At 37.2% G+C, this 24,806-nt stretch overlaps 2 protein-coding genes across 11 annotated transcripts in view; one reads left to right on the forward strand and one right to left on the reverse strand.

Moving 5' to 3' along the window:
• Nucleotides 1-696: 696 nt before the first annotated feature.
• C4H4orf33 (chromosome 4 C4orf33 homolog) lies at nucleotides 697-9,695 on the reverse strand. 4 transcript variants are annotated; one of them, XM_035548228.2, is made up of 7 exons: nucleotides 9,556-9,671; nucleotides 8,012-8,100; nucleotides 7,186-7,375; nucleotides 5,403-5,463; nucleotides 5,160-5,211; nucleotides 4,862-5,061; nucleotides 697-3,440 (listed from the first exon to the last, which is right to left on the reverse strand). In XM_035548228.2, exons 3-7 carry the CDS (start codon nucleotides 7,364-7,366, stop codon nucleotides 3,341-3,343), a joined length of 594 nt encoding a protein of 197 aa, XP_035404121.1. In that variant the 5' UTR covers nucleotides 7,367-7,375; nucleotides 8,012-8,100; nucleotides 9,556-9,671; the 3' UTR covers nucleotides 697-3,340. The 4 variants fall into 4 exon arrangements, with proteins under 4 accessions (XP_035404121.1, XP_035404112.1, XP_035404128.1 ...); XM_035548219.2 differs by lacking the exon at nucleotides 8,012-8,100 and having other exon boundaries at nucleotides 9,556-9,695; XM_035548235.2 differs by lacking the exon at nucleotides 8,012-8,100 and having other exon boundaries at nucleotides 9,249-9,562.
• The window catches only part of SCLT1 (sodium channel and clathrin linker 1), a 41,227-nt gene continuing 26,091 nt past the window's right edge, over nucleotides 9,671-24,806 (forward strand). For 2 of the 7 annotated variants that reach the window (XM_035548134.2, XM_035548143.2), the window contains exons 1-12: nucleotides 9,893-10,153; nucleotides 11,336-11,395; nucleotides 12,180-12,247; nucleotides 12,946-12,998; nucleotides 13,906-13,975; nucleotides 15,059-15,114; nucleotides 15,477-15,609; nucleotides 16,447-16,569; nucleotides 17,044-17,109; nucleotides 18,969-19,039; nucleotides 23,464-23,554; nucleotides 23,728-23,819. In XM_035548134.2, coding sequence (XP_035404027.1) covers nucleotides 10,066-10,153; nucleotides 11,336-11,395; nucleotides 12,180-12,247; nucleotides 12,946-12,998; nucleotides 13,906-13,975; nucleotides 15,059-15,114; nucleotides 15,477-15,609; nucleotides 16,447-16,569; nucleotides 17,044-17,109; nucleotides 18,969-19,039; nucleotides 23,464-23,554; nucleotides 23,728-23,819 — 971 coding nt within the window. In that variant the 5' untranslated portion in view covers nucleotides 9,893-10,065. Of the gene's footprint in view, nucleotides 9,800-9,892; nucleotides 10,154-11,335; nucleotides 11,396-12,160; nucleotides 12,248-12,945; nucleotides 12,999-13,817; nucleotides 13,976-15,058; nucleotides 15,115-15,476; nucleotides 15,610-16,446; nucleotides 16,570-17,043; nucleotides 17,110-18,968; nucleotides 19,040-23,463; nucleotides 23,555-23,727; nucleotides 23,820-24,806 lie in introns of those variants that run through there. The other 5 variants (XM_035548153.2, XM_035548170.2, XM_035548161.2 and 2 more) reach the window with 5 other exon arrangements.

A 24,806-nucleotide genomic window follows, 5' to 3' on the forward strand; every position in this document is an offset into this window, starting at 1 on the left:
CACAGGAAACACATCAGACAGGTTGATTTCTTTTAAGAAACTGATGACTCAAAGTGCTCACACAGTGGAATTGTTTAAATCAAAGTGAAATGGATTTGTGGATAGAATATTTGCATAATCTATGCTTTCCATCATGCAGCTCTCCCTTTTAGCATACGACCTAGCTAGCCATCTCAATGAACACTGATATCCATCCCTGCAAAGACCTAGGAGATGCAAGATATACTGACAAGTATTGTACTGTCCATTAATAATCTGTTAATTGCTATGTGCAGAGTTTACATAAGACACTGCTTACATCTAACATATGTCTAATGGTGAGATGCTCTCCTCCAATAAAGCTCTACTACAAGATATATCTAACTTTAAACCTTTAGAAACAAGTCAGTGCACAAGTTTGATCTCTGCACCCCATGAACCCATTTGGAAGCCTGATGAAAGGCAGCATTTACAGTTCAAACAATCTTAAAGCTTAGAAATCTACAGGTGAACCACCTGACAGCAATTATGAGTAGCATGTGTCTTGAATTAAAGCCTGTATGGTGATACCATTTTCAGAAGCTTCTAGCATTATATTGTCTACTGCAGAGAGTTATTTTACTTCAAATTATTTACAGAAAGCAATCTATTCCCAAAATTTATAATCCAGTAGTTGCATCTAAAGTCAAAGCTGAAGCTGTCAGAAGTGGGATTGAATGAAATGAAACCATTGAATAGTTTATTGTCTCTTACATACAGAGTGCCATTCACCACAAGAAAACAACCTTTGTGATAAAAAGCAGTAAACTGGTTTTAAACTTCTGTACACAATTTTGACAAATCATTTTAAGTCTAAAAGCATAGTGAAGTAAATTGTTTTTGTTTGCTTTTGACTGAAATTTCAAAAGTGGTCTTCAGATGCTGACATCTCAAACATGTTTTTAAATCAACATTTATTGGATCACTCAGAATTTCAGACTACGATGTCATTCTTTAGAAAACTGAATATCAATTGAAGGTAGAAAAGCCAAACAATTGAATGTACAATACTTCTAATTTACAACAGATGGCACTTTATAGCAAGGAATCTATAGTGTCTAATTAAAAGAACAGAAAGAATTGGATAGCTGAGTACATTGGAGCACATTGAAATGCCAAAATCTGCAGATGACAAAACTTAATCCTTAAATAAATTTGAAAGTATAGTTCTATAAAAATGAAAGTACAAACAAGGAATCAAAAGCCGAAAAAAAAGAACTCTGAAGAAACATTCAAATTCACAGAAATTAATCACAGATGTTCTTCATAAATGCAGGATGTTCCCATCTTCTTTTCTTCAAGTAGAATTTCTAGGTAGATTTGGATTTAAAGATAGCACAGAAAACACGACCAGACTATGGCTACTACTGCATACATGCTCAGAAAAGAACAGAGAATCCATTCCACTAATATCCCTCACTGTGCTAAGTGTCTGTGTAGATGTGAAATAGTGCAGGCTTGTGCAAAACTTTACAGGCATTTTGACATCTAAATACAGACAGGGGATTTTCAAAGGATGGGTTAAATAAGAAAGCTTGGAAACACTGCTGCCCATGAGTTACAACCCAAATTACATTTTTTTATCTCAATATTATCTGAGGGGAAGGTACTTACTAATGAGATTCACAAAAGGCAAACTGAGAATGACAACATGTAAAGAAGCCCATGGGGGAGTTAATAATTATCTTCAGTTACTTAATCATTGGTTTTAGAGAACGTCCAACTCTTTCACTGAGAGGACAAAAGGCAATGGACACAAGTTGCTAAATGGAAAATACCTACAAGTTTTCATTACATAACTTGTTGAGTATTGAGTATGTAAAGGCTACCCAGATCCTGTTTGCAGAATCCTGATCTATGGAGTTAAGTAAAACTCAGCCCTGAGCAAACTGGCTTAGCTTCCAGGACAGCTCTGCTTTGAGCAGGATGTTAGACTACATGAACACAAGTCCCTTCCAGGAACTCGGAGGATTCTCAACTGTCCAGAAGAAAAAGCTGCACAAATGGCTGAGACCAAACACCACATCTCATGCATTAACTTCTGAAAGATCATCCTTCAATTATGACACAATCTTATTCTCTCAGACTCCCAGAACAATCCTCACCTAGAGAATGTGACCAGCTTTCACCCTATGACGATGACACTTGATAAGGATACAGGAAGCCCTCTTTCTAATAAGGGGATGAGAACTATGTCTTGGTGGAGATCCTCATTCTGAACTAACCCAAAGAGTATTTTGATTTTAAAGCCACCTACTTTTCAGGTGTGTGATCCGGTTAGTGGAAAAGCTTCCAATTTTCTAAGAAACAGCTACTATGCTAGATAAGAAAGGAACATTTGTAAATCTTGTGAGAGTTAGCAGATTAGAACTTACAATCTAACAGTATTCAGTACTGTTAAAATATTCTACCAATATGGAGAAGTTTAGGCACTCCAAATTCATTCTCATACTTCCAGGGCTAAGTGGCAAGCAAACAATACTTGTTAGTCTAAAATTTTTCATATGTCTGAGCTGAATCCTTAAGGTGACATGAAAAGGCCAGGCTTCCATAGACACACAATTATACCGAGGTTTTACTAAACACTGCTTTCCCCAGAAACTTTACCTGGAGTGCATAAAACCTTTTGTAAATCTATCCTCTGTACATAACTAGCACTAGAAATTCCAAATGGAAATTTGAGCCAGAGAAGTCTGCTAATAAAGTAGCAGATAGAGTTCCCCCTTTAGCAACATGTAAAGGAAAATTGCAAGTATAGGAAAGGGGCTGACTAGTATTATACCTCCACAGCATCTTGCAGTGTGAGTACCAGGCTAAGAAACACCGTGACAGGTATGTTCTCTTCTGCTCCTAAAGGAAGCATTCTTTCTCCTGATCGCAACACAAAATTCAGGCATACAAGATTTACATTTAGCAGCCAAGAAAAACAAGATAGTGAAAATCCTGTGGTTACTGCATTTCTGCTGTAAATGGATTCCAAGCCAGATAACTTGTCACGTCAGTCTTAGAGCACTCATGGAAACAGAGTTGTAATTTTAGCACAATTTTCCCTTCATTGAAGGGGCAGATTCATCTCTGTTGTGCAGATGAAAAGTTCCATACCCAGATTAACTGAAACACAAGCAGTTGTGCATTTCACGTACTTAGAATTAACTAACTGGTCCAGACACTTTACAGTCAATTTCAAGATTGATCAATGCTTTTAGTGCCAAGAAAAGCTTTACTAATCTTATATTTACAAATTCTGTTTAAAATGAACTTGTTTTCATACAGCTTCATCCAACCGTAGTGCTATTGAAAACACAGGTCTCAATCCACTTTACTAATTGGCATGAGACTTCCAAATATCTGACTCAGGCTGCTTCCAATCTTCTCCCATTAGTCTCTTCAGATTCAATTCTTTGAAAAATTCCAAACGATGACTGTAGAGAAAGGTTAAAAAAAAAAGTTTCATATTATGCATCTAAAATGTATACTCAACAAGTTGAACTGATCTTTTTTCCATGCTTCCTTAGACAGGAATGTAACCACTACTGTTTCTGAAAACAGTACTGTTTCTTGTACTGGAAACAGAACAAAATCCTCAGCTATGAACAAACTTTGCTTTGTGCTGTGGTACTTAAGTGCTCACCTTTAAATTCTTTCAACTTATGTTGCCTCGAACTCCAGTCAGATCAAGAACAAAATTATATCCCGTTTTATGACTTATCTGCACTCCAGACAAATATTGTTTACTACTCTTGACCAATTCAAGAGTCATATCATAAGGATATCCTCTCCTTACAGTAAAAAAGAAGACAGAACAATGTAATGAAGCTAGTAAATATTTTTTTCCTGTAAGACTGTCTCAGTTGCTTTTAAACATTATGAATTGCTTTTTGCTAAGAAGCTCTCCTTTAGGCTGCCACACAGAAACAATTGAGATGACAAATAAGCTAATTTCTAATTAATACTTATATTAAAAAACTGCCAAACAGTAAACAGAACATCTGACACTATTAATCATTTAAGTAGGTAAATGAAATTCTCTAAATAGGAAGCATCAATTTGACATGCGAAGACAAACTAAGAGTGATGAAAACAACCTCTTTATATGAATGCATCTGCTAACAATGTCTGAAAAAGTCTGGATTTTTCTTTTTTGGAAAGGTACTCTAGAAAGAATCCCTTCACAAGCGTTCTCCAGTTTACCTAATTGTCATGTTATATTGACTAACAAGTTTGCATAAGAACTATAGCAGTCCTCTAGAGCTAGTTCCGTTACACAAACTGTCGACAAGTAGCAGCCTGTATAAAGCCATTTCAGTCACATAGTTAGGAAATAAGCAGGCCCACAGCACAATTTAAATATCACGATATTCTAGTTTTTCTGTTGATACTGGGTATCTTTTTATTATACTTCTCGATTTTGTCTGCCTTTTCAAATTTTCCATAATATGAAGCCATCTGTAGACATGAGGCTGTTTAGAACAGTAGGGGAGAAGCAAAAGAGATTCACCTGAGATATATCTGGTACAATTAACAGTAAGTGTCATTTCAGGAGGTGCTGTAGGCAAAGAAAAACCTGAACAACCCATCTATGATTTAGCCAAGGAAGGTGATAACAGATGTGAATGGTGTCGAATGCATCATTTGCTATGCGCCCAGGGGATATCATAGAAATCAAGCACTAATTACAGCTATCTGGCAGTTCTTTACACTAAGTACAGTGCCAATGGATGTGGGGCTAAACAGTATAATTCAAATAGCACTAGCACTCAGTCTGAAAACCAAATTAGGTTTGTTGTACAAGTATTGGAAGACAAATCCAACTATGTCACAGAAGAACTAGTTTTATTCTTACAAATCTGGTTTCTGTCCTTCTTGAAGTTCACATCGAGGCACAGGATGAAGTGCTTCATATTTTCTCTGGTCTCCTGAGCCATGAATTGCAAATGCATTAAACTTGTTAGTGCATGGTGGAAAATAATTCCAAGGGAGATGAGCTTTACCCTCCCATTTGGTTTCCATTCTGGTCACCTCAAATTCCAAGGGAAGTTCTTCCTGTTAAAGGCAGAAAAAAGAGCTAGTTAACTTCTAATCAGCCAACATGCACCTAAAAAGTTACTTTCTGTACATTATGAACGCACTTGACCACTTACTTTCCATACTCTTCTTTTGCCAGAAAGCAGCAACAATAAGTGTTGTCCATGACTGTCAAAAATCAGAGCCACAATTTTAAAACGATGCCAAGTTATTAGTGTACTTTTCTGCCACAAATTTGTACATCCACCATATTGAAGCAGTTTCTGCACCCAGAGCTTTCCTCATGCATACATTTCACAAGCATTACAGCTAGAAATGCAAATTAGTATTCACAACTTTTTCCAGCATGCTGTACTTACGGACAAAGTTCAACTTCTAAATACTGTTCAGTTGTGTCACTCAAGAAAAATGCCTCTACAACTTAAAAAAAGACACAGGCTGTCAATGCTTTATATTAGTTACCGATTTTATAGTATCCGAAGACTTTCACATCCCATGGAAACAATTGTTTTCACAATGGCTTTTGGCCTAAGCCATTCCAGAAAAAAAATTCTTATGCATCAGAAAAATGGCAGTTCTACTAAGTAGTGTTAGCTCTCAGTGCAGTAAGAATAGCACCAGCACAACTATTTCACCCAATATGCTTGCTGCAAATAGCGTTAAGACAGATTGTGGCCAATCACACTCACAGCAGACGCTCACCCTAAAGCACTTAAGGGCCAGAGTCTTGTATTTGCTGGTAGCCTGAGGATTCAGAGCACCAGACGCAACAGAACACCAAAAAGAGGAACTCACAGCAAAGCACACACACCACAACTAAAAAGCCTGCTGAATCTCAGAAATATTAAGAAAGTAGTAACTTTCAAAACGCTCTGCCCTGTAAATAGCTGATCCTTTGGACAAGGAATTACTTGGTTTCAGATATACCTGAACACTAGGTGCGACTACTGAATCACTTTTTTAGGACCGTTAGGTAGAACTATAATGGTGTTTCTCGCAGTAAAGATATTTTATCATAAAGCTTTAGTTAGAGTTAGAACTAGATATGATTTATTATGCTGTTTTACATAAGCCTACTTGGTATAATAGATATTGAAATGATGCCATTAATGTTCTAGTAGAGCTTAAATCAGAGTATTTCAATAATCAGAAAGCAGAGAACTGTTAGAAGCATTAAGTTGCTACATTATTCAAAGCAACAGGTAAAGATGAAAGTATAGACAGGAAAGAAGAGAGAAAACAGCATTACTGCAGGAATATTTCCCATTCTATTTGGGTACAATGTTGAATCATATTATGAGCTCTACTTTCTTTGTTTCATACCTTCCTGTTCCTGAAATTGACTTTGGAAAAGTAAGCAATTAATAGAAGGATGTTTTAGCTATTGTTCTCTACTACTTAAAGAGAAAGTAGAAACTATATTTAGGATTTCAATTCTATTTACCTACTGCAAATGCATTTATATATACACATCTCATAAAATTATTTTAATACTAAAATATGTCAAGCCTTAATTGTTCCACAAGTTATATCAGTAACCCAAAGGCCAAGTTTGAACGCCCATACTATTGACATCAGGAAAAGTCAACCTCACAATTCTTGAGACCAATCTTGTTCACTGTAGTCCATTTCCTTTACGTCCACCAAGTGACATAAATGTAACATTTTCTTCTTTTTCCTAGTCATCTGTATTGTTGCACTACTATAAAAATAACCTTTCACCTTACTGTCAAGTGTTTGTGATGAAAACAATTCACCACCTAAAAAGCAAGCATCCCTTTTGATACATTTGGGGGTAGTTTATGGCTAGATACAGTATGACATTTACAGTTACTTAAGGAACTTCCTTAAGGGGGGGACAAGGGTTACAAGGAAGTTCTCCACCAGCATTCTTTCCCAGAGCCCTCAAGACAAAACTGGAAGGAATTTTACTTTACGTTTCATATCTGGATCTTTAAAAGCAGTACCGTGACCAAAGGAACCGAACTGAATTAGTAGATGCCATACATTCAACACTTAAAATTAGATCAGTTTTTAAAAATAGCCATCAGAGAAACTTAAACAACAACCAGGCATATTAAATACAGATGAACATCAGCATGTACACAAATCAGATAATTGCAGCAAAACAGCTACACTTACCCTCATAGTCCCACAGGTTTCTGAAGGGCTTCCCTAGCTCTCCAAGTGGTGCTGGAGGATCATTAAAGAAGGGAGCACTAACTTCCATTAGCAGCCCTCCGTCATATGACTTCAGCCCAATTGTTACCGGCTCATGGCTCACAGGTAAATCATCCCATGTGTGTTCAATTGTGAATTCCATTTTAATATTCTGCATAAGACAAATGAGAAAGGAAGTTTCATAAAAGAGCCTAGATACCATTTCAGTACCAACTGTGCTGGCCGCTTGGCTAAGAAAAAAAGCCTTGCCAGTTAAGCCGTTGAAAAGTAAGTTTGCATGAAGCATAAATCTCCCAGACAGGACCAACAGGAGAGAACTTACTGTTCTCAGTCCTATTTACGAATGAATAAAGATGGTCACTTGAACAAGTCACTGTTTTAAAACCATTATTTTACTGAATTCCTCTGTAGAGCAAGTGATATATGACAAGTCAAAGTCTGTATAGTGTTAGTTGGATTCCTCAACTCAAGGCCCAAACAACATTAGGATATCGAGACAAATCCATGTCTCCTCAAATGTCTCCATTTGCCTCTTGTACTACATAAGCAGCTTCCATATGTCAGCTCTGTAACCCAGAGTCTCTACAGCTAAAGACTTTGCCAGCAGTCCTGCCGTTACACAGTCAGGAAAGGATCCAACTACAGACTGCTTAGAGAAACTCACCCCCATCCTGATTACATGTACGCACACCCTCCTTAGGGCCAGTCAGTTCTAGGACAAGCAAATGGCATGCCCTTGGAGGGCAGACTCCAAAGCAGACTGGGGAGGAACTGCTCTTACACTCACCTATAGCCATACTTCTGCAATGCCAGACAGATTATTCTGAAAGGGAGAACCATTTGTGCAGGCAGAAGTTAGAATTTTCCGCATGAGTCCTTACCAACATAAGAACAAGTTACAGGCAAAAAAAATAATGAAGCTGTATCAGTCATTTTGTCAATAACGAGACAGCTGCATCTGTTACAATCCCCAAATCATGTTTCCAGAAAACAGAAGAGCTGAAATAGCTTAGCTTTATAAAGCAGTAACATGAATGCTTTTCATAGGTTTTTACACTTCCATGGTTACAAATGACTTTTAGAAGTTTTGCCAAGCTTAAGACATTTCACTGCCTACCTAAACACTTTCCAAAACCATCAAATATTTATCTAGAGAACAGATAAACAAAGCAGTCATAACTACATGCTGTTAGATGATTTTGTAATATGAGAAAAACAGATTGACAAAAAAATCTTCAGTGAATCTGAAATGCAAGACAAAAAAATCTGCTACAGTTTTGCTTGGTGGTCATTGCAAACCAGCCAAAGCAAAGGATTTCAAGAAAAACTGCAAGCACATCTTCCTAAACAAGATCTGCAGAGCAGCAGAGAATGCTGCACTCCAACATTTCTACCTTAGAAACAATTGCACAAGTCTTGAGAACAACCTTAATCTATATAACAAGCAAAAGAATAAGTGGAGCACAGTTTCCAAAAAGTTTATGGCCCCTTATCCTTCTCCTCCACAGTATCACGAGCTCTGTCGCATTTCCACAAGAGTTCCACAATAGAACCTGCTGAACTACTTCGAGCACTACTTTACCATGGTGTCTGAAAGGAAAATTAGACACAACAGATGTAACACCTTGCTATTTGTACATGTAGGACAGACAGATGACTTTACTATTAAAAAAAAAATAAATTAACTCCTCCAGTGACAGCTTATTGGGTAGAAACATACAAGTTCTAAGGATGATCCACGTTACCATACACAGACTTAGTGAAGTTGGTTACTAGTATGCTTTTCAATTATAATAAAGATAGCAATACAGAGCAATGGTATGGAGCAATGGGGTTATTTAAAGTACAGAGGATCTTCAATCTACTCTTAACGCTATACAAGCCCAGAAGGCTCAGCCAAACACCAGCACACCATACAGAAGTTCTTAGCCACCTGCAAGTGCTCCCACTGCACACCCCCAAGCTGCATGCAGCTCGCAGCACCCGGTTCAGGCACTCACACCTGAGCTCCCCCAGCATCACACCTGACCGTCCTGAGAACGCTGCTGCACCTGGGGCCACCTCACGTCTCCTCAGGGAGCTTTGTGCCTTCCATCCCGACCCCCATCCACACGGGAAGCGGGACAACACCAAGCAGCTGTGCTCCGAGTTCCCTAACTGCCCTGCCAGGCCAAGGAAGCTGGAAGCCGTGAAGGAGAGGGCAACTTCCACCAGCCACAATCCCGTAGCTGGGCACAAGCTTCCCGGAGGAGCCCACCAAGGGACTAACCCACACCCTCAGGCGCCTACAGCGACCCTAACGGCCAAGGCTCCCTAGCCAACCGCCCTCACCTCACGCCAACCGCCGCCGCGCGCGCACCCAACCGCCACCCCTCGGCGCCTTGCCGGCGCGTGCGCAACCGTTAGCGCAGCGCCCCGCCCGCTGCAACCGCCGCTTCCTTCGCTACGGGCTCCGGCGGCTGGGGTAACGGTGTCGGTAAGGGGCTCGGAAACGGGGGCTCCGCCGTCTCTGAGGCTGCGGTGACGGCCCTGACCGCCGGCATGGCCGCGGAGCTCGGCGGCGGCGGGGAGCCAGGTGAGGCGGCCGGCCCCGGGGCTGCCCCCGGCCGCTGGAAGGAGGCGGCCCCTGGGAGCCTGGGGCGGTTCTTGCACGGGGAGGGAAGGAGGGAAGCCTTCAGTCCGTGGTTGTAACAGCAGGGGGTTGTTTTCTGTGGTGTCTGCTGCGAAAAACAACGATATGAAAACTTTTTTGGCTAGCAGAAGACTAATCGTTAAAAGGGTGTAATAAGGGTAATAGCCAGGCACGAGAATTTTTAGGATCGTGCCTCTTTAATTACAAAAATGTTACTCTGGACACTCTGGATACCTGAAAGACCAAAAAAAGGCTGTCTTCTGATGACATGTGTGTTACAGACTGAAAACTATGCCTGTAAGTATGTGTTCTGTTGTGGTTTGGGTAATTTTAATCTGCGCATAAAACGAGTGGATCAGAGTGTACTTAGACTGCTTAACGCCAAAATACTGGCTGGCTGGCGAAAGATTCTTCTGTCGAGTTTATATTTCTAAAAATAGGGAGTTGATGTGTTGTCCCAAGAATGTTGCTGACCCTGTCGTTGTAGTCTGTGTGGTGGGGAAATCGGGTAGCGTGAACGGACAGGATCACGGTGCAAGAAGTGCTGTGACCGTGCATCACACAACTCAAGTTTTCAGCTGATACTAAGCTTGTTAGGATAGTTTTGGATGGGCAGAGGTGGAGGGACAACTCGTGATTCAAAGGACCTCAATAGCAGAAAAGCTTCTGTCTGTACCAACAGTAATCTTGCCTCAGAAGCCTCTATCTCTCTTGAGTTTTGCTCAAATATTTGTTATACTGTGACATGAACAAATGGCTCAGGTTCAAATGTTGTGGATTTCCTTTTTTATGTATTTGATGTGTTTGGCTGTAGTTTCTTATTTTATAATTGTGTGACTCCAAATGGAGCTTAGACAATATACACCATGAAGTGGCAAGACTTGCCTTTTCTCTCAAGGATATCTCTCAAAAAAAATGCATCCTGCAAAGATGCTGAACAAATTTTAAGTTAGTTTGCATGGCAGTTGAGACACAAGCTATTTGAGGCCTATTCTAAGTCTGATGTATTTAATGATGTTCTACTTTTTTCATAGATGATGTCCAACTTCTAAAGTGTTGAATGTGTGTAATACACAGAGATTCTATAAGCACTATTAAATTCAGCTTTATAGCATAAATACTTGTTGCGTTAATAGCTGTAACTGAAATTCTCATAATGAAATGCTGATCCCTGACACTGATCAGTTATAAATTCAGTTTTGGCTGAAGTTGTTTTGAAGTATCAGCAGCCAATCCTACATGTGATAGTTATCCATTCCATTACATATTTTTGTGATAAGCTCCTAAGTACGTCTCTTATCTGAATGACTTTTATGATTACTGTTGAAGGTGAATACTTCTGCAATTGGTGTCTAAGGTCTATCCTCCTTTTGCACCTATGTTCATGTTCTGAGATTGCTTTGGCTGGTGAGGCCAGCTACTCTTCCAGGTCCTGTTTGTTGACATCCCCTTTATATTCTGTTCTCTTTTTTTCTGTAGATTCCTGTAGCATATTAGAACCACAAAAAGAACCATTGCAATGCATATCAAGAAAAACAGGCAAGAAATTTTAAGTCGAAACAGTTGTGTTGTCTTCCTGACCCCCTTTTTTTTCTCTATCCATTTCAGTTACAAAGATTTAAATCATATTCTCATGGTTTGGCCAGATGGAAGAACGCTATAAATGAATGGGAAGAGCTGCTGTTTTCCCTTTCCAACCTTTTGCTGCTTCTTCCATTTGCAGTACAAGTAGTCTCTGAAATCCCAATAGTCAAAGTTAGATTAGTAGAGAAGAGCGATGCCTTAGTTGATGTTTATTTCTAAAAATGCAGATACTAGCAGTCTGCATGTCTTTCTTGCTTGGGTTTCTTCTGGATATACGTGAGTGCTCAGATTCATGTATCAATTAAGTTCTTGTGGTCTAAATTTGTTGAATGTTTATATCTCTGTCATTTATATGAATGCTTGTTGAATGTTTATTGGTCCAGTTCCTAGCAATAGGTTAATTTTGTATCATCCAGCTAATTGAATTGGCTCTGGTGTGATTCGTTGCACTTAGTCCTCATGAATCGTTAAGATGTTGTGTGTGTTTATGGCTTTTCTAGGCAAAAAAATAAAATAATTTCTAGGAGGTAATGATATGAAAGACGTCAAATTATTTTTGTTAGTCTTTGTATTTTTTGAACTCCTGCTTTCCTGAAAATAATTGCACTAAGTAGAATTTTCTGAAGCATGTTTTGTGCCTTCAAAGCACTACACCATAAAACATTTCTGACTGCCAGTCAGGTTTATCTAGATAAACGTTCGTGTTGTATGATCTTCTAGCTTCTATTGTATTTTTCAGATCAGAGGCTAAATGTGGCATTTGAACAGCATGAAACGGATGAAAATTTGAGCAGCACTGCTGAGCAGGTATGTGAACTGAGGTATGAAAGTAGTTTTAAAAAAAAAATCTCAGTTTTAAGATATACATCTGTGTATACCTAGAACATAGTCCACTTCAGTGTCGTTTTGCCTTGAGCCCATTGCACATCTGCAGAGTTGCTTCTAGATTTCAAAGCAGCAGCAGAATAAAACTGTCATAACAACAATGAATTCTGCTATTTTTAGTGCATTTTTAAGTTTGTCATATGCAGGAGAACACATCCCCGCAAAGACACTTGATTTCTGCAGAGTAGACTTTTTCACTTCTATAGGCTTTTTTTTCTCGTGTGAAGATAGCATTTTGTGGTGAGTACCATAAGCCTGTCTGAAAATCTGTGCAGAACTTAGGGCATCAGCAATTTTCTGATGCTGGGATGCCTGGAAATGAACTTGGCACTTGCACAGACTTGTAAGGGTTCTTTTAAGAAAGAGCTGATTCCCCCTCAGATGTTGTTATGCTTTACATCAAAGCATCTCCAGGAGAAAAAAAATCAATTGTATTTTTTTCAAATTGGGCCAGAGTTCAAGGATTTTTTAATGTAAACCTAAAAGCGATTGTATGGGATATCATATATGCTTTCAGTACAGACAGAATAAACAGCTTTGGGTTGCATATTTTAAAAAATAGATAAATAATAGCTACATGCAGTCATGTGCAAGTACTAACATAAGATATTCAATTACAGAAAAATGCCTTTGGAGGTGATGGTATATCCGGATCCAGGATAATGGACCAAAGGTAACTGATTCCAAACAAGCGAGAATACTACTTCAAAAAAAAAACAAACTCATTTGCTTTTAAAAGTGTAAATATCCAGTTGGGCCTAGTTTTATGTACACTTACTTGCTCACAGCTCTGAGGACTTGTAAGGGGATGTCTGCAAAAGTGTTCCTGTAACAGTTGTGTTTAAATAAATCCTCTGTTTATTCGGGGATTTAAATATGACTTTTCTTGCACAGTTTATAAAATAAAGAACAGGAGATAAGGAATAATCTAATGTAAATTTTAAGACAGTAAAGTGCAGGTGAGGTTGTATGAATCTAGGTAACAGAGGTGTCTGTTAAACAAGTCAGGTGGGTATTTTTTAAAATGTTTTCTTGAGAAGTTGACTAACAGTGCACAAATAAACTTTTCTGTATGGCCACTAGTAAATTGTTTAATGGTCATTGTCCTCTTCTTGCTGTTACAAACTACCCTTTATGGTTAGGTTTTAAGGCTTTATCACTAATAGAGAATTTTTCAGAGAATTACTGTAGTCTACAAAAATACTGGGAAGGAAGGAAGTACGCAAGTAGAACTGCATTTTTTTACATTATCTTATAGGTCCTTTACTGTTGTATGTGAAAGTGGTAAGAAAGTCTAGTTTCTAATCTTTGGATATTTTTATCTATGCATGAAATACTAATGCATTACAGCTCATTTGCAATGTTGTGTATTTTAATTCTCTTATACAGTAAGTCTGTGGTTAATGATCGCACTTTAAAAGTAATTAAACTTGTTCTCTTGATGTTGGTGAATGTTGATCTTGGAAGTAAACTGTTTTGTTCTGTTCTCTAGGTTAAGAATTCTGTAAAACTCGGTGATTATCAGAACAATGTTTCAGCATTTACAAAATGGCTTCTGAGCATGTTTTTCCAATTTTCAGCTTATCACCTCTAATTGTAGAGTATGATAAACACCTGGAAGAGATGAGGGAGCAGCTGCGGATTTATCAGGTGTGTATGTTGCCAACATTTTGCACTCTAGTGCTTTACTGTATTAATATGTAGGCTACTATTTTTTGTCTGTTGAGGAAAGCATGCCTGTGTCATGCTTCACAAAGTTCCAAGACCACAGCCTACCATAAATGAATGAATAGAACTTTCTATGAAAAAGCTGGGAGGTTGTCCAAATTATGCCATTACTGTGTTTGTGGAAGTGGTGGTGTGAAACACAACATGCACATTTTTGTCTCTGGACATTCTGATACTGTTGCAGGTACTTTCCTAGGTGACACTGAGATGAGGCAGACATTTCCCCCTTTCCCTACAGGTCTGATCTTGGCCACACAGTCCAGCTCAGTCTTGCAAGTAGATACACCCATACTTCTATGTTCTTAGTTGTTCAAACTCAAATAATTGAAATGTTTGATATCATGGAGACTGGGGGAGAGGGAACTGTTTGTCTTCCTTTCAAACCACAGTCAAATGAAAGCAATACTTCCTACGATTCCTGAAAAGTAAAGTGGTGTGTTTAGTAATTAAAATTTGTGGAGCAGAGATCAGTTCTTACTTGTGATCTACATGCAAAAGCTACATTACAGTTTTGTTTCAGTGCACTTAATCTTATGTCCATAGTAGAGCATCCACAAATAGTCTTCAAACTTGGTTGATTGCAGAAGGGCACTCCTTCTGTTAACAAAGCAGTTGATTCAGCTATTACAAACTGAAATTGTTCCTTAAATAGTTCCTAAACTTTTTTGGTAGCTCATCCTGTACACAGTAAGTATTTATCCACTGTATCCGTAAAAGAACATGATTTAATTAAAAATCTATCTGTAAGAGCTATAGGAATTCCCAAAGCTAAGTTTAATGGTCATAACAACTTAGAAATGCTCGGGTGTAACTTTTTAACAGGATTTAGCAGCTGTTAAATTTAAGTGTCATCATGTGACTTTTCTTACAGAAGGAAATGTTACTTTCATTTACTACATTGTATTGAATTATGTTGTCTGTGTTTTACAGTATCACTCAGAAAAATAAGAGCGAGTTGCTCAAGTTTGTTGCTTAAGAGCTTACTTGTGCATGTTTTTGTATTAGGTACAGATGGGTGAGATGAGACTAAAATCTGAGCAAGTCACCAAGGAAAATGAAAGGTAAATAAGTGTACTGACTTATTGCTGTTGTTCTTGATTTTTAAATCTTAGTTTTTTTTTCTAAGACTTTGAAGTCTTGTGAAGCCACTTAATAATTCAAGATTTCATACTCATGTACTTAGTGTTAGTTAAGTGCTTAATATATATTACACCACCAGATTAGGAGGTTCAGCCATATCTGTGTAAAAGAACTAGATACAAAGCTATTTAAAACTGTTTATTGTTTTTATAGAACATATCTTGCTTAATAGATTTAAATGTCAGATGTCAACATTATGTACAGATCGAGGGTACGTAACTTAGTTGATTTAAAAAAATATGTTAAAGAAATATTTTGCTGAACTTGTTTCTTTGAATTTCAGGCTTCATGCAGAGTTGAAAGAGGTTCTTGAGACACAACTGGAGGCTCTTCCTTTCATGCCTCTGGGAACTGATCTTCCTGCAGATGAAGGAATAGTGAGAAACCTTCAAGAACAAGTACAACTGACAAATCAAGTGCGTGAGATGAAACATTTGTACTGTTTTATTTGTCTTGTGCCTTAGCAGATTAGGAGAAGATGGTTTATTTCTTGGTTCAGAATTCATTTACAACACTTTCTTGAGACTATTTTGAGGTCTTCTTGATTTTACGTAGCTAAAAAAAGGTATGTATAGTATGGACAGCAAAACCTGAAGGTAGTTCCTTTCTAGTTTCATACACCTAGGAAGTTTTTATGTTAATTTGCCTCTAATTTTACCTAGTTTACTTGATCTTTATGTTGATTTCCTGACCAGGAGATGAATAAAATATTTTGTTCAATTCAAGTTACTGTGGTAGGTTGTCATTTTGATTTAAAGAAAAAAACATTGTAATGTGAAATGAAGAGGCAAGTATATGTGGAATATAGAAAGTAACAATTAAATCCGAAAAAATCAGCAAAATCTCATGAACATGTTGCAGTGATGTGTCAATCCTGTTGCATTGGACTAAATTGAAGCTAAATTGACAGCTGAATTTTTGTATTTGACTATTGATATACCATAGCCCTAGAGTAAATACTTGTAAAAGTTTGCATTTGACAGTTTCAGAACTTTAGTGGAACTGCTTTTCTGGAGAGAGCTACAAAATTGTGCAAAACTTGCAATTCTCATCTACATGGAATTTGAACTCGCAAACATCTTTTTCTACCTCTGAATTTGTTGTTTTGTCTTTGTGGTTGTAATGTGTACAGAGTACAAAAAGACATTTCTAAAGAAAAGTTAAGTCTTTTCTTTTTGGGGAACGGTAGATGAAAGTATATGTACTGTAATAAGACAGTATTTTATATAGACCTTTGTTCTGCAACTTCTTAGGAAAAAGAACAAGCAATAGAGCTCTGGCAGACTGTATCGCAGGAGCTTGATCACCTTCGGCAGCAGTACCAGGAACGCATGACTGAAACGCAAATCCACGTGGCTGAAAGACAAAAGCAGAAAGTAATTTTCATTTATATTTTTGTTAATTTAGGAATGTCATTGTATACGGTGAAGATTTTGGGTCTGTGTATAGTCAAACTGAGGTGGGGTGGTTCTATCATACTGTTTTCTGTAATAGTCACATCAAATGTTGAGTGGTCAGATGTGGTCACTGATGCATCAAATAATTGCTAACAGGTTGTAGATACATGTCTGCTACTGTGAAATGTTTATAGGACCATCATAGCCTGTGTGGCCCATTAGAAGTACTACCCATGTACGCTTTCATTTAACTGAGTGAAATTCAGATACGTTTTTCAGTAGGAAATCTAATTTGCTAGATTACCAGGTCAACAGCTAGAAGTAATCAAATCACTAATTTACAAAGTATATTGGATTTCCTATAATGTGCATGAATTTTCAAAAATGTTTTTAGTTGACTGATCGTCCCATCCTTATGATGGTAAACACAAGAAGCTCAATCCTTTTTTTTAGGATCAGCTGACTAGCTTCCACCAGCTGACTCAGCAACTGCATGCAGCCAATGAGAAAATAGAGTTGGTAAGTAAAACCTGAGCAGTGACTTACTGAATTTATTTTTTCTACGGGAGCCTTGAAGCGCAAACTGAAAGCAAAATGTCCCTCATAGATACGTGCTTGGATAGACCTTGTGCCATTCAGATTTGCAAACTTGTCTAGGAACAAGTCAAAAATCAAGAAGTAATGGCTTTTTTCCTGAATTCTGAATTTCCTTAAAATTCTTTATTTAAATACTTAAATTCTTTGTTGTGCCACCATTTGCAAGCTGTGGGCTGAAAAAAATGTAGTGCTTCAGTCAAGCCCCTACTGATATTGAGTACAATACTGCAGATTGCTATAGAATTGTACCTTGCAAGCAGTTCTGTTTACAAGCTATTTCAGTAGTTCTAATAAAAGCAAAATAATGCACTCAGAGAGGATTTTTTACCTTATATAGTCAGTGACTAACAAAATCAACTGTTCTTTAAGGTTGATAGCCGCATTAGAGTTATTGAGGGATTGCTGTCAAACAGTCTCAAGGAAATACAATGAGCTTTCAAAACAGTTCAGTCTGCAAATTCCAAATCCTCACTAGATCTGCTATTATAAGCAAAGCAGTAGGAGGTAACAAAAAATAGAATGACTGAATGCTTAAAATCATAATATTGGAAAAATGATGCTGAGAAGAGTGAAGTACAGGTTTTCTTTGAAGAAGACAATGTTAAGGTAAAGGTTATCCATTTGTTTGCGTTCTCCACACAGTTTGACAAGGTCTGTTATGAATATCAAGAATAAAGAAGCATTCCCTTTCTTAAGCTACCAAACTGAAAAATGAGGAGTGGAGAGCAGAAGTAACTAGTTGGTTTTCTTTTATCATGGTTAAACATCTGTGTTCCGTAGATGTGTTCAGATTTGAGTTTTTCAGCATATTTATAAATGTTCTGGAAATGAGATCCAGTAATGAGACAACAGCGCTCACTACTAATGTTAAAGTATTTAAGGTAACGAAAACTGAAATACGATACAGAAATTTGCAGTAAGACATGATATCAAATACATGAATGCATTTTGTCAGACATTTCATTAATAACTATACAAGCAGAATAACCCATGAGGGCAAAATGGAGCTTTCACGTAGGGTACTTAGTATTAGTCCTGAAATATTTGTTAACACTCAGAATACATATTTTACAAGTATGAAGTTTCTGAAAACAATTCTCAGCAACAGTCAAGAAAGCAAGAAGAATGTTAGCATTGGGGTTGGGTACTGTGCTGAAGTCCACATGCTACCTATATTCAAGTTGTGGTCATCTCTCATCTCAAAAGGGGAATGTAAGATCTAGGAAAGGCTAGTTGGATAACAAATACTAAATTACTTTCAGATGAGAGGACACCTGAAAGAGGATGAGATTTCTAGCACTCTGGCTGGCATAGAAAGTTGACAGATAAACAATTGCTTGCTGCCTCAGGGCAAGAGGGCATTAAATACAAGGTTGGTTTTTTTTATTATTTATTATTATTAGGCAGCCTATTTAAAACAAAGGAATTCTTTCCAGCAATATGTGGTCTACTGTGGTACTCATTTATCTAAGGTATTCTAGGTACCTAAAGCAACTAGATGGGAAATGTAGTTGGTAGATCTGAGCTATTACAGTCCTCATCTCTGGAAGTTCTTATACTACCAACAGGGGAAAGAAATGGAGGATGGGGTAACATCACTCTTCATTTGCCTTTCTATATTACTCTACCTAAAGGCTGGCACCTTGGAGACCAGCCAGTGTTACATAGACTTTATCAGCTATTCTTACAGCATTCTATTCTGTAGAAATGTCCTGTAACTCTGAATATATGAGACTTTCAATAAAATGGGAACATGCTATAAATCTCTCCTTGTTTTGCAGAGCAATCAACAGTTTCTACAAACTGTAACGGAACAGAATGTGGAACTAGAGCAGCTACGAAAGCAACTGAGGTATAAAACAGGCAATTTAAAAATGATATTTTTTTCCTATAGCCTTTTTTAGCTTACTGCTTTATTATGGGCCTCTTTTTGTCCTGTAGCACCATTTGTACAACATCCTGTTATATAGGTGGCTACTCATCACGGTCTTGAAATTTGAATGTTCAAAGTAGCTTTAAATTTTAGCACTTAAAATTTCTCCAAGAGCTCTAAACCATAGGCTATGTGGACGTTACAGGTAAGAGAAGCTTTATTTGTCTTAATGGTTATATTTAAGTTTCTTTTGCACAGCAAATTAGGACCAGGACCTGTTCACACATGCAGTTACCTTGGTCAGTGAAGATATTTTCGAAGGGGAACTTAAAACCTCTTTTTTATTAGCTATAATTTTTCCGTGGGGAAAAACTATTTTCAGAAAATGATGTAATTTAAGGAAGGAAAATGTGACAGAAATCAAAGGTTAAGGTGGTATTCAAGGTATTTGCTGAAATAAAGTATTTACCAACTCTGTTATCACTTGTCATGCTATCTTAAAAGAGAAAACACATCCCTACATTCTTGGACATTACTTGCACAGGCTAGCATTACTCTTTTGGAACCCATTCATCTGGAGATCAGTCTTGCATTGACATGGTTGCATTGACTCATGTAATAAGTGTGTGAAAGCAATTAGCATTAGCTGAACTTATTTTAGACATTCAATAAACACTTGCAACATTGGCTTTTTATGTATTTCTTCCAAGGGTTTTGATTCAAAAATAAAAATTGGGATGCAGTGAAGCATTCAGTTGGGGTGTTTTTGTCAAATTTACAGGTGTCATGATTTCCTTTGCTCTTACCCTTACTTCCTTTTTAAAAAAGGAAACTGCTCTTTTTTTGAAACTCCCTGGGACTGACTTAAAGCTAATGGATCACCTTGGTCTGAACTTTTACCTACGTTTGCACTAAATACGTGGGTTTTTGTAGTTGCTGTTACTTACAAACAGCAGTGAAGTTTATATATAATAGGGGAATTTTTTTTATATTTATGTATATTCCTTACTTGCACAAGGGTAGGCTCCTATCTATTTCCTGGGCTTGAGTAGACTAGTCACCTTCATTCTTCTGGGACGCATTCCTGATTAAAAGTCTTTGCTGGGGAAGGCAGTTCAACACGTGGCTTAAGTCAAAATAGTTCATTACATGTTATTAATCAGTGAACTGATGATCAGTGGCATACCTGTTCATGACCAATATTAATAGTATAACAGGTCAGCTGGGGTACTGAGCACTTGCAATATGTTCATGAACATCCACAAATCTATAAACAACTTTCTCTGTCTAATCCAATTAAGTACTGATCTCATATTCACTTGTGCTCGCTTTTATGTAGGTGCACCCTCTCAGAGGAAGCATGGGTAAAGTGTGTGCAAGTGTGCACAGATACTCCCTTTGTGAGAAATACATGTCCACCTACCTGTCTGCATATCCCTCCTGTTGGAGGTGTGAGTGCTCCTGCTTTGTGTGTACTTACACTGCTTCCTCAAGTCCACTAATCGTATGCTCCTGAGAAAGCACCCCAAGAATTCCCATACGCACACAGCTGATACGTTGGTCCCCATTTATTTCTTGCTGTGCTGTCAGTCTGCCAGCTGGGTGCAGGCTGTTCCTGGCATCTGGTGGGGTGGCTGCTCTCCACCAGTGGGATGACTCCAGGCAGGGTCAAACACAGCTCAACTGCTGGTCTATCGCTGTCTTGTCACTCCCCCTGCAATCACAAATCTTTATGCATCTTTGGAAGCTCTCTCCAGGTTCTAAGAGTCTCTTGGTAACTCCCTGATTACTGATTAAACTGACTGGGGATCATCATGCACAAACTTTGTCATTGTTATTCTCCCCATAGTGTTACCAATTTAGTGCAAACGGGATTTCAGAGGAATTTTGAGTTTCTTGTCATGGGCAGTGATTACACTGTCATTCCATGCAGATCAGGTCAGAGTTCTTGCAACCCTAAAAACAGTACTTTGTATTCACAAACCTAATGACAGCAGCTCTATATAGCTGTAAAAGAAGCACTGCAGTGATCCTCAAAGAAGTCTAGAATACTTTTCACCAGCTGTTGTTTCTCTACCAGGAAGTTACATGCATGTAGTTTCCCTGGGTTACATAGCATATATTGCTGACAAATTGATGCTTCTTTCAGATGTTTTTAATAGATCTGCACTGATTTACAGTAATAGAGTAACAAATCTGGAGAGGTTTAAAAACAAAAACTTACACATGGGAGAATTTCTATTTGTTTCATATGACCTAGACTAGGTGCAGTTTTGGAGCTTTTGATGTTGCTAAGCCTAAAAGCATGTGTTGGTAAATTTTAGGTATTTTAGGATTGATGTAGCAAAGTATACAGTCTGTCTTATGTAACCATGAAACACTTTACACATGCTCGTTACAGACTGTCATCCTATTTCTAACATGTGCACCTAAGGGAAGATTGCTAGATTAAGTTTTGGAAGGTAACCTGGGGAAAAGAAAACAAAATTAAGAGTTCTGCTGGAGTTTATTTTCCAGAGGATAATAGCTTTTATTCTTTAGACCAGAAGTTGACCTTACCCAAAATTAAAAAAAAAAATGAAATTTGGTGAAAACTTCTTGAGAAGTATTTAAGAACAGAGTTACTGCTACTCATTAATGTTTAAATAATAACAAATCTGCATTTATGCAACTATTAAAGGGCCATAATCTGCCATACGTTATAAGCAACATAACATTTGATATATTTGTGGAGAGAATTGAGGATTAAATAGATTCACTTCTTTAAATGCTAGAATTTTTATTACAATATTTTACGTATTTAATGTGTAATATTTTAATATAATATTTTAAAGTTCCATTGTATATAATAAGTTGTATAGCTCACCGTATTATTGTTCTCTTGAATTAACTCCTAATGGCTGTCTCTGGAGAGGGGATACTCTGGTGATACTGGATACTCATTTGTCAAATGGTCTGCTCCAGTGCAGTGAACTTCTGAGTTTAGCTGCGAGTATCAAATATGTTTTGAGATATATGCTGTTGAAATGTTTTAAAAGGTCTGAAGGTAACACATATAAACATACAAACTTTGAATTGCTCAGAGCTGCGTTTCAGTATATTAACAGAGAGGTAGAAGCTTGCCAAGGTTGTATCAAAGATAAATTGCACAATGAAGAATCAAAGTTGCATCTTTAGAATCAATTTGTCACGTCTTAAACGCACATCCCTGAATTTGATCTGAAGCAGAGTTTGGTCATTAAAATGCACTTTTAGTACTTAAGCTGTCTTGAATTTTATGATCTTTTTTATATATATATATATATATATATATATATTTATTCTCTCCTTATGTTGGGTTTGGAGTTCTTTGTTTTGTTTTGCAACACATTTTAAATATTTTTTGGGGAAGCAACTAAATGCCCTCATAAATTTAACAGTGCATTTTCTAGGAGGCACCCCTTTTTCATACAGGGTAAGATCAAAGGTTTGGACCTGCACTGAAGGCCATAAGTCTAGGAATAATGTTTTTTTCTGTTTTTTACTTTCTTAAGAAATGATAACAAGATGAGCTTTTCTGATGTATTAAACTGAAACTTTTGTAGAGTTGCTAGGATTATGTGTGTGTTGGTTAATATTTTCACTTAGGCATAACATGCTTCTTCCTTTTATGCCATTAAATAAAAAATGTTATTTTCTTAAGGAATTTTTGCTTGAAGTTGATTCTAAAAAATATTCGATATTTTATGGCTTCTTTCATGACTGTTAGTGCTGTAGTTTGCACTAGTCTATATGTTTGCTTTTTTTTTTTTTTTTTACTTTATCATACTTTCAATCATTGGTCTTTAAATTTACCCTAATACTCAGCCAGAATAATTGGGTTATACGCCCACGTGAGGGACTCTGTATTCTTTCTTTTCCCAAGTCAGAGGAGTAGAAGCATTGCTCATTTCAATGAGCTTTTCTACTGTGTTTAAAGTCTGATTCACTAACTAACCCATTTTTTTCTCCTTTTCTGTTTCAGCTGTTGTCAGACCTCTTCAAATTCTAATGCACATCAATTACATTCTTTAGAAATGGTTAACTTTTTTTTAATTCTTTGTACAAATTGATTTAAAAAGCAAAATCTAATTCTGAAAGTTATTTCAGTGTTAAGTATCTGAGGCCAATTATACTTAAGTTACTGAGCCACTCCAAGTTTTTGATTGCCTAGTCCTCCCAAATATTTATTCAACGTACCTTCCTGATGAATTTGGTCTTTCTCTCTCATTGTGCCACATGCTTGGGGGAAACCTCTTCCGCCATGTTAAAGTATTATGGAATCTGACTGCCCTTCGCAGCTATTTCAACAAAGTTGTAACAGAGTCCTTTTTTTGCCCCTGTAATAATTGAAGTGTAATTCATAGACTCTCTTCTTTATACAGGCAGGCCAAAATAGATGGACGGACAGCAAGTGCTAAGATTGATGAAATGACCAGATTGACAGAGAAGCTTCAAGGCCAGTTGGAGAGAAAGGTATTCTAGAGAAAAGAACAATTTTAAATTACAACTGAAAATGCTAGTCAGTCAGCAAGTTGCTGGTGTTAAATTAATGGCAAGTTGTTCCCTGACTTGTTTTTTATTGGTATACCTTTGTTTTGTTAATTGAAATTCAGATGATACCTGGAAAATGTATTTATTCTTTCTAGGAAGAAGAAGTGTTATCTGCCCAGCAAAGAGAAGCAACATCTGACAAACGCTTGCAGCAAATGCAGTCTAGTATAAAACAATTAGAAACAAGGTAAAGACATCTCACTGGATGTTACTAAAAGGATATTCACAAGTGAGATAAAATGTAGTTTTTATCAGTCTCTGAGTTTTGTATTTCTTAGTAAGTCTGTTTTCTCAAAATACAGGTGTTTTATGCTTGGCTGCTCTCTACCTTATTTGTTCTATTCTATAACCTTGCGGAACAGCTTCTGTCTTCAATATGTTTAAAATGTTAAAACACAGCACCTGATTTTATTGACTGTAATGGAGAAAAAACAAGACACGTATTTTTCATTCTAGTGCATAAATTCTAGTTACTCAACTCTCATTAGTGTTAGGTGGAATTTTGAAGAAAAAAATGCACATTAGAATTTGATTTTTTTTTTTTATGTAAAGAAACTGTTTTTGAGGTGAATACAGATTTTCTGTCCGTGATCTGGCTTCAGGTCTTAGTTCATCACCCCTCATACAAAAAAAATAAAAATTTAATAACATTGCTAAAGCATACTTTCCAATAAATGCAAATTACAAAAATTGTTTGAGTGATCAGGAATAGAATTTTAATTCCAGCACTGTCTACTGGAAGATCTAAGATCCAGTCAGTTTCTTCTGTACATTCCCACCCGCCTTCACTCTCCAAGTATATCAAGTGTAGCCATATTACATGGAGCTGAGGACAGTAATTTTGATTCAAGTATTGTAAGCAATTTTAGAATGACAAATGACTTGATAGGTAAGAAGAATTCATACATTTCTTATTGGAATAATTGTGTGACTGTTCATTTTCCCTTCTTGCTCACGGCTCTGTTCATAGCCCTGTGAACTCTTCAATAACTCTGGAAAACAAATAATTCGTGGGGAACCATGTGTCTGTATGGTCAAGTACAGCCTTGAATAGTTTCACAGATTTGTTTGGCTACCTCTACTTATTGAATTTTACTTGTCTAAGCATTTCAGAAGCTCTTCAATTAATTTTAGAATGTGTTAAGGAATTAGCTAGCATTATTAGTTTCTATGG

The sequence above is a fragment of the Cygnus atratus genome, chromosome 4 (genome assembly GCF_013377495.2).
Source record: "Cygnus atratus isolate AKBS03 ecotype Queensland, Australia chromosome 4, CAtr_DNAZoo_HiC_assembly, whole genome shotgun sequence".
NCBI classification, from domain to species: domain Eukaryota; kingdom Metazoa; phylum Chordata; class Aves; order Anseriformes; family Anatidae; genus Cygnus; species Cygnus atratus.